Source organism: Mesocricetus auratus, unplaced genomic scaffold, assembly GCF_017639785.1.
Source record: "Mesocricetus auratus isolate SY011 unplaced genomic scaffold, BCM_Maur_2.0 Super-Scaffold_100001, whole genome shotgun sequence".
Taxonomy (NCBI): Eukaryota; Metazoa; Chordata; class Mammalia; order Rodentia; family Cricetidae; genus Mesocricetus; species Mesocricetus auratus.
In genome coordinates this window covers 4,074,216-4,086,850 of record NW_024429187.1, presented here as the reverse complement: position 1 = coordinate 4,086,850, position 12,635 = coordinate 4,074,216, and the positions used below count along the sequence as shown (strand labels likewise).

The 12,635-nt window shown below is 47.2% G+C and overlaps 1 protein-coding gene across 1 annotated transcript; it reads left to right on the top strand.

Moving 5' to 3' along the window:
- The first annotated feature begins 10,875 nt into the window (after positions 1-10,875).
- LOC101824169 (phosphatidylethanolamine-binding protein 1) lies at positions 10,876-12,250 on the top strand. The gene has a single exon (XM_021228840.2). It carries the CDS (start codon positions 10,934-10,936, stop codon positions 11,495-11,497), a length of 564 nt encoding a protein of 187 aa, XP_021084499.1. The 5' UTR covers positions 10,876-10,933; the 3' UTR covers positions 11,498-12,250.
- Positions 12,251-12,635: the final 385 nt, after the last annotated feature.

Here is a 12,635-nt window from a genome sequence, read left to right as displayed (position 1 = left end):
CCTGAGGTGTCTGAGGCAGGGGTGGTTGTGCCAGACTCCTCAGCAGAGACACTGACATCTAAGACTTCCAGGATGAAGCCATAAATGAAAGGGCTGTTGATAGAGCACATTCTGCCGGAATTTGTTTGCCCCTGGGATGTCTACTGAAACATGAGATAAGGCTCCAGACTCAGCAAAGCAGAGTGTGTGAGTGTGTGTGTGTGTGTGTGTGTGTGTGTGATTGTGTGTGTGTGAGAGAGAGTTGTGCGAGTGTGTGTGAGAGAGTGAGTGTATGTGAGAGAGAGAGTGTGTGTGTGTGTGTGAGTGTGTGTCCTAGGATGCTAGAGAAATGAGATCCCCTGGAGCTGGTGTCACAGGCGATTGTGACCTGCCTGGTGTAGATGCTGGGAATCAGACTCAGATGGTCTGCAAGCGTAGCGTGAGCTTTTAACCACTGGGCCATCGCTCTCCTCCTCCCCATTTTTTCTGTGCTTTGCACTGATGGATACCATCCCAAACATAGGCAGGATCTCTGCGTCTACGTTGTGTCCCTGGAGAACCTCGTCATGCACCTCAGTCACGGGGCAGGAGAAACTTTCCTGCTAAGAGCCCCAGTCTGGACTCACTAGACTTCTTGCCTTACACGTGGAACTTCTTTTCCTCCCCAGAATCCCTCAGCTCTTCTGTGGGACTCTGAGATTTTGTCCTCAAGCTGTGTCCACAGCAGCACTATCATGACCATAGTAGAGACCAGGGATGGATTTTTTAAACACAATTTCTGTATTGACCCTTTGGGAATTTCGCATCATGCCGCCTAATTCTGCTCACCTCCCAGCCCCGCCCCCCATATCCTCCCCTCACCCCTGCAGCTCCCCCAAAGAAAATTTTGAAAAATCAAACCAAACCTAAAGCAAGCAAACAAAAACCTGACCAGGCTGGCTGCAAACTCATGCCTTTAAAGCACTCCCATTAAAGAATCTCAGAAACAGCACACAGTGTCACTTCAGGAGTGAATCCATGACATCGTTAGGAGCTTCTACCCATGTTTTCAAACGGATGGTATGGAGAGAGCTTTTAAAGGCCCTTTATGCTTTTGTGAGACGTTTTCACAGGTCTGGGTTGTCTTCTAGAAGGTTCTGTAGATTCAGAACCTCCTGGTGACCCATGGTGTAGGAGGCCAGCGGCTGCATAGCACTGTCCTCAACAGTGAGCCTATCTCCTCCTTCCCAGTGTAGATTATGCATGAGTGGGGTCTGGCCCCACTTGTAGGGATGACGGGGCCAGTGATATGAATATTCTGGATGACAGCTGTGTCACCTGAACTACCGAGGGACTCAAAGATCAATGTGACTGAGCTAATGTGACTAGGAAAAGAAGAAGAAAGTATACCTGGAAGCAGACTAGCATCAAGAGAGCTCACACCACTGGTGAGAGCCTTCCCTGTATATAAGGTAATAGCTAGTGGGTATTCTCCAGGGTCTTCATCAAAGCCTCCCACTTCAAGGAAAGTCCTTCTTGATCCTTTAATCCTCTAGAGACATCCTCACAGACACTCTTAGAGGTGTGTCTCCTAGGTGATTTTAAATCCAGAACGCTGACAACCAACCGAGAGGCAGCATCTTCTTGTTCTAACACTGTGTCTATTCCTTCAATGTCCTTGACTCCCTCACCATTCTTGAGCTACAGTGTTCTGGAAATTCCCCCCAGGGTCCCCAGAGCATCCTCGATCTTGTTAGAGAAGAAACTCCATGGGGTCATGAAGATGATGGTGTTCTTGTCCATTTGGGCAGTAGATAGACATTCCTGCTCTGAGTCTTCACATAAAAACACAAGTCTTGAATATCAGCTGTAGAAAATGGGATAAATTGTCTCCTGCTTTTTTCCCCTCAAGCATCCCAGCCAATGTCTCCCCTCCCCACAGTTTCATGGCCTTCTTCAACCTCTGGGGCTAGGCTCACTGCAGTTTAGGAGCACTGGAGCTATTGCTGGAGAAGGGGCTCTTCCTCCTGGAAGATTCTACCTCAGTGATTAGTAGCAGAAATGATGGCCACTCCAGCACACAAGCCAAGCTGAACAGTTTAGCCACATGGAAAAGATACACATTAGTACAAGGTGAATCAACAGCTTGCTGATCAGGGGAAAGGCTGATTGCAAACAATGAGCTCAGTCACACATGGTGTCCCTGTCCTAGTCTACAGTAAGCGGGGCTTGGGCACTAACCCTTGAAGCAACAAGTTCACAATGCCAAGTGTATGGTGATGTCAGAACCAGGGCTATGTTCATCGGGATATGGAGAAGTAGCCTGGTAGTATGCTTCCCACAGCTGGCAGTGCTAAAGTGAATGGCTCTGCTTCCTGCAGTGGCTGTCTTTGCCTGAGTGGAGCTTTGGAAATGACAACCAGAGTCTGAACCCTCTGGAAAAGACTAAAGTTGTTCATCATGCCCATCGTCTATGGAAACTCCTGAATTAGCCCTTTTATGCACGCCTCCATCTCTTCCTCAAAGGGATGGCTGACCCCTGACTCCCTGAGTGATAGCAGGATTAGACAAAAGTCACATAATCGTCGGGTGGCAGGGAAGTCACTAAAATGAAGCTGTCTCTCTGTGAGGTCAGCCTGAAGTCCACACAGTGGCTGAAGCCCAGCCATCTTCCAGCACCACTAGCAACAGACAGAAGAAACAGTAAGTATGACCAGAGAGGGTAACCTGGGGCAGCCAACTGAATCCTGCACAGTCTGCAGCTTCCAGCTACTCCATAGGTAACTGAGACTACAGCTGGACTCATTTGGGGGACCCTGAGCTGGACTCACTATCCCTGTCTTCACGATTTAGTGGACCAGGTCACGATCCTCTTTTTATCTTCCTTAGTGTCAGAGAAGGGGACATTAGCTGTCCCAGATAACAGGAGTTTAGATGTGCTGATTAGGGAGAGGTTGGGACTCTAGGGTATAAAAGTCCTCCAAGCACTGAGAAATGGCCCCTCTAATTCACCCCTCCATAGAGGTCTTCAGAACCCTCTGACTGGGCTTCTAGAACAGATGAGGAACACGGCTATGTCTGGATAGCAGGCTGAAGTGTAAGAAGATGCTCTCATAATTTGAAACTACCGGAGGCTGCAGACGTGCTCAGTTGGTAGAGTGCATGGGTCCCCAGCATCACATAAACCAGGGATGCTGATGTATGCTTGCAGCCCCAGCTCTCGGGATGTGGAGGCAGCAAGAGCAAAGGTTCAAGGTGATCCTTGTCTACCTTGGGAGTTTGAGGCCAGTCTGGGCTACATGAGACCCTGACCCCATCATCATCATCATCATCATCATCATCATCATCATCATCATCATCATCATCATCAATAAAATTACTTGAAAATATAGCACTAAAAACTCCCAAATTTTAGCTTTAAAAAAACTTGCTAAAGGTAATGTTTTTCTGTATCTTTCATGTTGATTTTAAATATTCAAGTAATACTTTTTCTTGTTTCTCTGAATGTCTATTGCATTTCTTTTTTTCTTTCTTTCTTTTTTTTTTTTTTTTTTTTTTTTTTTTTGCTTTTCTGATGATCTCATCAAATTATTTAAGCTTTTTTTTCCATCCTGCTCGCTGGTACCCAAGTAAGGTTTCTGCTTCTGAGATTATTTCAAAGTTGCTCTCAAGCCTGCCAAGCTCACTTACTATTCCGCCCTCTGCTGCTCTCTGGTCATCAGGCAGTTTTGACTTCTGTCATTAGATGCGTACAATGTTCTCATGGAACGAGTCATTTTCCTGGGCTCCTTGGAGAGGTGATGCAGTAAGAAGAACGCTCGCTTGCTACCTGGACAAGAAGACCTGAGTTCAGATCACAACACTCACGTAAAAATCCAGGTCTAACCCCAGTGCTGTGGGTATAGAGATGTGGGGGGGGGTGTAGGGTGCATGTCAGAGGGGCTGAGGCAGGAGGATCACTGGGCTCGATGGCTGCAGTCCAACTCCAGGTTCAGTGAGAGATGGGTGCCAAGGGAAGGTAGTGAAGAGGGACAGAACGGGACAGCAGATGTCCTCCACCCTTCCGGGCCACCCGCAGAAAGAAAGCTAAGGATTGTGTTGCTTCTTGGAGTGAGGTGGGGAACTATGAACAATTTTTAATTCAGGAAGTGGAGAAACAAAATACAGAAATTAAGATTTGAGTTAACGATCCGTTGTGTTCTGTGTGCATTGTTTGTGACGGTGGAGAACCCTACAGGTCAGCTGTGGTTGTCTGGGAGAGTTCTCATTTGTTTATTCCCTGTGCCGCTCTGTGGGGCGTGGGGGAGGGGGTAGTGAGGGATTGTGGGAAGGGGGCAGTCAGTCTTAAACTATTAACGTTCTACACATGTGCTCCAGAGATTTGAAGGTGGGGAAGAGAAAAGACCTGAGAGGATGGGGGAAGGATAAAGTAGGGTAGAAAGCGGGGGAAGGACTTCACCTCAGCGCGTTTAATATCTAGAATAAATTTGCCAGAGGGGAAAAGTGAGAGGATATTGGTTATAACTTAAATTTAGACAATAACTATCAGGTGAGAAAGAGGCCACAAGACAAGAGCAACTAGATCACTACATAAGGAAAATTCCCTGGCCTCCGCATGCCCACAGAGGAATGACGCTTTCAACCCATGGGGCAGGAGCTTGCACCACGATGGAGCCCAACCCAAGCCAGGTTCTCCTTCCAAATCCAGTGTAAAGGAGGGTGAGAACAATTCCAGGGCTACTTTTGTGTTTGTTTTTGTCTCTTTGTAATTCTCTCTCTCTGTCTCTCTGTCTCTCTCTGTGTGTCTCTGTGTCTCTCTGTCTCTCTCTATCTCTCTCTGTCTCTCTGTCTCTGTCTGTCTGTCTGTCTGTCTGTCTCTCTCTCTCTCTCTCTCTCTCTCACACACACACACACACACACACACACACCACAGAGTTGTGGACGTCCTTTGCCAGGTAAGCATTCTACACTGAGCTAAATGCCCTGCCTCTAGAGCTCCTCCTGGGATTCAACAATTCACTGAGAACCCAGCCCTGACTTCCATCTGTGTTATTCTAAACTCATCGTGTAGCCTCCAGGCAAGATTCCCTGTTCTCTCACTCACTACTGAAGGAAGTCCTGCTCTTAGGGCGGCCACCAGGACCAGTGAAAGCGTTAGAAGCACCCTCTCCCCTAAGAAAGAGCAGGTTTGCTGAGTCAAGTGGAAACCCTGACTGGTGTCTGGAGCAGAACAGAGAAAGTGATCTGGGAGGAAACTCGGGGAGCCAAGGTTTGGCAAGCTGACTTCTAGACATGAGCCGCCACACAAGAGAGATCCCCTGTCATGGGCCCATTTTCTCAGCCTCCACAGGATGAAAGCATCACCTACACATGCCAGGATCCCACCAATAACTAAGACTCCCGAACATTCCAGAGAAACTGAATAGGTTTGTTTTGGTTTTTGTTTTTCTTCATGCATGGCCACTGATCTATGTCACTGGAGACCCTCCTTCTCCTCTATCTAACTCCTTCCCACCCTAAATTCATAATCTCTTAATTGTTGTTACACACACTCTGTGTGTATTTATGTGCACATATGTATACATAACCTACTAGCTCCATTTAGCTTTGGTTGAATGTGCATGTGTCCAGTGCTGACCGCTTGGGATTAGACAGCCTATGTGGGAGTTTGTTCCTCAGAGCAACGGGTTTTCCCTCTTTCCATAGCCGTTGACCATCTGTAGCTCTTACTCTGGAGTAGAACCATATGGAATTTGTCTGCATTGGCATGTCTGCTAGCATTGTCCTTTTGCTGGCCTTATTCGGGTGAGAGATTTATAAAAGGATGAAGTATCTCACATAGCTGAGTGAATCAGCTGGAGCTAAGTGAGTGTGGACACTTCTTGAAAGACCCTTGGAGATGATGTGTCAGGCTCTGAAAGTTAAATGGCAATACTGTCAATTTAAAAAAGTTCCTAAATGGCAGGAGCCTCACTTACAACTGCTGAACCTGAACTCACAGGCTGCCAGGAAGTGTCTGAGGTTCACAGTGGCCCTAGAGCTGGCCTCCAGGGCTTTCAGAGTGCTGTGTTTCCAAAACTATCAGCATGGGAGGGAGAGGTGGCCGAAAGGGCAGTGAGCTGGAGATCACAGACATCTGGGTACCACACCCTCATCTCCATCCTGTCTGTAGCCACACCCCTGGGGGCTGGCCTGAGGCAGGGCCAGATGCCACACAGCCACCCTAGCGGGTGGGAGGGATGGGGGATGGGGGTGGGGGGTGAAGCCCTTCTCCCCAGACTCACCCAGCTACTAGACAGTCTATCCTGGGTTTGTTTTCTCCTTCTCTTTGTTAATTTTGCAGCATACCTCCCAGCCCACATAATAAAGCTGTGGAGAGATAAAGCCTTGTTGACCTCACAAGGGAAGGAACAAAAAACCAAAGAACTCTGAGTGTTGCTCCTGGTAAACGATAGACTTCCCAGCTTCCCCCTCACATCTGTGTTTCTTCCTGTCAACCCAATGCCAACAGAAACACATAATCTCCAAATTACACCTCAGGAGGGCCAGTGAGATAGCTTAGCAAGTGAGGGGGCTTGCGGCCAAGGTCAGGGACCTGAGTTCAATCCCGAGGATACACACGGTAGAAAGAAAGTGTGCAAACCAATGATATGACCGCTCTGTGTTCCCGTTAAGGGTGAAGTGTTTTATTGTAGATATGAGAGAGAGCAATCTGAAAGAGTCCAGAGCAGAGAGAGAACGGAGTAGATTGAGCATGGCCAGCAGACTGGACCTGGCCAGGAGAAAAACAGGAGCAGAGCAGAGAGCTAAAGGAAAACAGAAAGGAAAGCATGAGAGGGAGGGAGAGTAAGCAGAAGATGGGGGAGGGGGACAGAGCAGGAGGCCAGAGAGGTGGGTCTCTGTGAGGAGAAAGACAGAGGGAGCCGGGAAAGGAGGAGACAGGGAGAGCATAGAGAAGGAGCAGCTGAAGGGGGGAAGGCCTGTGTACGCTGAGGAAGCTGAGCTGAGGAAGCTGAGCTGAGGAAGCTGAGCTGAGGAAGCTGAGCTGAGGATGACAGCTGGCATGGACTGGGACCTGCAACCCTGAGGGACCCCAGAGGCCAGATACACATTGGAATGCTAACAGGTGCTTGCTTGGAACCCCCAGCCCTCCCCTGCCTGATCGGGAAAGCCCTATTCCCCCCTCTCCCTCTCCCTCTCCCTCTTCCTCTCTCTCCCCTCCCCTCCCTCCCGCTCCCCCCCCCTCTCGTTCTCTCCAAACCCTGCCCAATCAGAGTCTCCCAACAAAGGAAAGGCACCAAAAAGCCCAGTTCCACATTCTTGGTGGCTACTGCAGCTCCCTCCCCTGAAGTTACAGCCCCTCAAGCCCCCACCTGAGGTGCTCAGCTTCTAACCATACTTGGGCAGAAGCCCAGCTTTCGGCAGACACATCATCATTCCACACCAACAACCTGTAAAGTCTCCCTGCTTTTGTTTGTGGGTGCAGCTTCTCTGGCCTCAATCTCTGGGACTAGAGGGCCCCGCCTCCCAGGAATTGCTTTGCTGAAATAAACCTGATTTGTCGTTGTTTGTTTTTACTTTTCCAATTGGCTTGATCTGGCTTACTGCATCGGCAGGGAAATCTATTATGAAGGGTGGGGGGAGCAGAAAACCTTTTTATAGGCACCATAGGAAGCCATTTGTCCCTTCTGACTTTTGTAATCTTGAGAAATGGAGTTTCCTTTGGATCTGACAGAAAGACCCAACTCCCAAAGATATCTTCTGGCCTCTAAACACACACACACACACACACACACACACACACACACACACACAATGTGCCAGGGGTGGTGGCACACACCTTTAACCCTAACACCCAGAAGGCAGACACAGGTGGATCTCTGTGAGTTTGAGGTCAGCCTGGTCTACAAATTGAGTTCCAGAATAGCCAAGGCTACACAGAGAAACCATGTCTTGAAAAAAGAATGTAAATTTAAAAAAATTTAAATATACATCAATTTGACTGATAGTCCCAGGATTATAAGAGTCTGTGAGAGTTCTGCGTAAATAAATATGAATAAGCCATATTTAACTTTCGACAATCTAGGCCATACTGGATGTTCAGTATTTACTTGCTGAGTTAACATTTATCACCTATCTTATACCTAGTGCCCCAGTTCATAATGAAAGCTTCCTGCAAGGTAATGCTCCAGGCTCCAACTGGTTCCAAAGGACTGTCACACTTAGTATATTCACCCTTAGCTGCTTCCCACTGAGCAACAGAACTCTGCAAGTCTCCAGCAATAGGCTGTCTTGGTTGTTGCAATTCTCACTGCATTCTGTCTTGGGTCACTCACTCCCTCTGGGGAAGACAGCTGCTGTCTGTAAGTGCCTTCAGAGTCCCAGTGGAGAAACCCACATAGTGAGAAGCTGCGACCACCTGACAGCAGGCAGGGCTGCCTAGAGAGGCCTGTTCCCCCAGGGAGCCTTCACTGCCAATATCTTGTAGGCTTTTGTTTGTTTTACATAATGGCTTTATGGAAATATAATTCACATACCATACAATTCAATCACTTAAAAGGTACAATTTGGTGGCTTCTTTAGGATAGTCAAGGTACATGTTAAGCCACCAACACCCTCAAACTAAGACTATTTTCTTCATGGAAAAAGGAACCCTGTGCCTTTTAGCTGTCAGCTCCTCATTTTCCCAGCTGCCACACAAAGCAACCACTAAACAACTTCTAGATTCATCTCTGTAGATTTGCCTTCTAGAGATGCTTTGCAGACGCAGACTCATATAGACTGGGGTTTTATTTTAAATGTACTTGTTGTTGTGTGTGTGTTGCAGGATTCAGGGAGGCGGGGCTTACGTGCCACAGTGTGATTAGGGCCAGAGAACAGCTTTGTCGGTCTGTTCTGTGCTTCACTCTGTGGGTTCTGGGATAGAACTCGGGTCGCCAGCCTTGCCTGGAGAGCACCTATACTCGATGAGTCATCTTAGTGGCCCAGACTGTAGTTAGTATTTTCTAACTGATAGGTATTTACATTCATGTTTCCAAAGTCCATCCATGTCACAGCATGCATCAGAGCTCCATTTCCTTTTATGGCTGAGTAGAATTCTGCTCCCATTGTATATAAGTACATTTTGCTTATCCGTTCATCCATTCATGGACATTGGGTTGCTCCCAACTTTGGGCTATTGTGAATATTGTTACTATAAACACTGATATACAACTTTTTATGTGGATATATATTTTCGCCTCTCTTGGGTGTATAACCAGAAGCTGAAGCTGGGTAATAAAGTAACTTTTATGGGCAGTCACTTGAGAAGCAAACAGTAACATTTCTCCTCTCCACCAGGAGTCTATGAGGGATTCTGTATTTGACTGTTGTCAGTCTGGTGAATCTAAGTTACTGGTTTGTATTTTCCTGATGACTACAATGTCTACCATCTTTTCTTGTGTTCTTGGTCATTTCAGTATCTTCTTAACAGAAAAGTCTGTTCTGAGCCTTAACCCTTTGTTTAAATTAGTTAGAATTTATTATTAAATTGTAAGTATTCTTTTGCTGGGGATTCAGGACAGGGTTTCTCTGTGTAGCCCTGGCTGCCCTAGGGCTCACTAGGTAAACCAGGGTGGCCTCAAACTCACAGGGATCTCTGCCTGCCTCTGCCTCCTGATTAAAGGCGTGCACCACCACTGCCTGGCTTGGTAATATTCTGTGTAGAGTCAAGACATAAGACTTTTACCAAATATGTGATCAGCAAAAATGTTTAAAAATTCACTTTACATATTGCCTTTTCTGATTTTTTAATTACATTTAAATTGTTTTTTAATTTAGTATAGATGCTAAGGGGTATGTGCTATTACAAGTGTGCAGAGGTCAGGCAATTAGTTCTCTCCTTCAACCATGTGAAGCCCAAGAACCAAGCTCAGACAGTCACGTTGGTGGCAGGCACCTTTACCTAATGAGCCATCTTGCTGGCCCATCTCAGTCTTTTCTCACTATTAATGGTACTTTTGGAAACAGAATATATTTTAATTTTAATGGAGTTCATTTGTCTTTTTTTTTGTGGCTCACGTCTTGGTGTATTGTATTTGGTTTTGATTTGTTACATTATTTTATTTGTTTGGTGTGTGTGTGTGTGTGTGTGTGTGTGTGTGTGTGTGTGTGTGTGTTCCTTGTGGAGGATAGCATAGTAGAAGCCATCTTAACATTCATACTGTATTCTTAGAGACTAACACTTAGTTAAGTTTCTGTTTCTCTGTGCCTTTTGATTTCAGAACCACTTGTTGAAGACTGCTTTCTCCCCTGTGGAGTGCGTTGGTGTCTTTGTTGAAAGTCACGTCACAGGGTGAACATCTGGAGCCAGCACTCGTGCCCGGGTTCCTGTGTCTCTGTTGGGCTGGTGAGCCACTGTCTCAGTCATTGTTGTTTGGTTCTGACTTCCCATCAGGAAACATGTGCGTCTTCCAACTTATTTTTCCAAGACAGCTTTAACTAACCTGGCTCCTTGCAAATCCAGCCATACAGATTTTAAAACTCAGTAGTTTCTGGCAAGAAGCTGAGATTTGGATAGGACTTTCGTTGAATCCACACACCATCTTAAAGGATATTTATTTCTTGTTAAATCCTAAGTCTGGTCCACAAACATGGAGGGGTTTCCATTTACTTAGACCCTGTCCAGTATCTTTCAACAATATCTTGTACTTTTCACACTATGGCTTTCATAATTTTTTGTCAAATTTGTTCTCGCGCATTACAACTTTAGTACTTTAACAAATTAAGTTAGTTTTTAATACTCTTTTTTGGATATTCATCAAGGTATATAGGAATACAAAGGGGTGTGCTCCCGCGGCTACAGGGCTCACGTGGTCACCAACCAGTTCTCAGCACGGCACGCACGGCACGCACGCACCCACGCACGCACGCACGCACGCACGCACGCACGCGGGTTCCGGTTGTTTGCACCCAACTGCCACCGCAGCCTCTTGCCATGCCGGCAGACATCAGCAAGTGGGCCGGGCCGCTGAGCCTACAGGAGGTGGATGAGCGGCCCCAACACCCGCTGCGGGTCACCTATGCTGGAGTGGAGTTGGATGAGCTGGGCCAAGTGCTGACGCCCACCCAGGTTAAGAATAGACCCAGCAGCATCTCGTGGGATGGCCTTGACCCAGGGAAGCTCTACACCTTGGTCCTCACAGACCCGGATGCTCCCAGCAGAAAAGAGCCCAAGTACAGGGAGTGGCACCATTTCCTGGTGGTCAACATGAAAGGCAACGACATCAGCAGTGGAAAGGTCCTCTCGGATTATGTGGGTTCCGGGCCTCCCAGTGGTACCGGCCTCCATCGCTACGTCTGGCTGGTGTACGAGCAGGACAAGCCGCTGAAGTGTGACGAGCCAGTGCTCAGCAACCGGTCAGGAGACAACCGCGGCAAATTCAAGGTGGCCGCCTTCCGCAAGAAGTATCACCTGGGCGCCCCGGTAGCCGGCACGTGTTACCAGGCGGAATGGGACGACTATGTGCCCAAACTGTACAAGCAGCTGTCTGGGAAGTAGAAGAGTCGGTCGCTTGCCGGTCCTGGCCGTCCCCCTGCAGAGTCATCGGGCTGAGCGATGAGTAGCATGTCTCGCCTCTTCTCACTCCCACCCTGCATAGAGGAGACGGTTGTACGGCTTAGTTTTGGGTGACTCTTTCTTGTTGCTTGCCCTAAAGACTCTAGATGGTAGTTGCATCTCCCAGTTTGTTTTGATCAAGTTTAAGCCCCATTCTGGTGGATATTTGGCGCTGGGGTGGGGTTGTTATATTGTTATTAAAAGAATAGTAACTCCAAAAGTAGAGAAAGAAAAAAAAAATCCAAGTAAAAAGACCAGGTCTACAGAAAGAAAGCTAAACATCCGTCGTGAATCAGAGACCGGTGTGATGCCTGTCTCAGCCTCCTTTGCAGTGAGGAGCCGGTGTCCAGTGACCCCATCTAATGGGACGAGTTTTAAGTCCTGTGTCTCCCCCCCCCCCAGCACAACCAGAGACTTTGCTTCCTGGATGATCCCAGGCAGTACAGCTGAACAAGTGTTTGTGTCCTGTGACTCCAGTAAAACCAGCTGGGAAAAGCAATAGGGCGGGTGGCTGACTCGGTGGCGGTGCTGTGATCTGGCTAGGTACCCTGCTGCAGTCGTGGACAACAGCTGACAGGAGTCCTTAAATCAGTTCCTGCTAAGTCAGCTGCTTCTCCTGATGTAAGAAGAGCTAACCTGGAGTTGCTTATGTTAATTGTTTGCTTATTGTCAAATAAAATTTTAAAAGAAAAAAAAACATATGATTTGTGTGTGTGTGTGTGTATATGTATATGTGTGTACTGATTTTATAACCCAAAACCTGTTGAACTCTTTTGTTGGATCTTGTTTCACTACTTTGATTGCTTGGTTGCTAGATATCTTAGAGTTTTCTGGGTTTTTATTGTTTATTGTTTTCATTGTGTTGCTGGAAACAGTGCCTCATGTAGCCCAGGCTAGCTACTTCTCTCTCTCCTACTTCTATCTACCTAGTGATGGTATTATAGGCATGAACCATCATGCTTGTTGGTTTTGTGGGGATAGTTCTTTCGGTTTTTGAGACAGTCTTGATATGTTAGCCTGGTATGTGCTATACAGCCCAGTCTGGCCTAAAACAGTAGTCTTCCAGACAGTTTCCCAAGCA

Coding starts and splice junctions, on each gene's coding strand:
- LOC101824169 (XM_021228840.2), top strand. CDS start 10,934: ATGCCGGCAGACATCAGCAAGTGGGCCGGGCCGCTGAGCCTACAGGAG.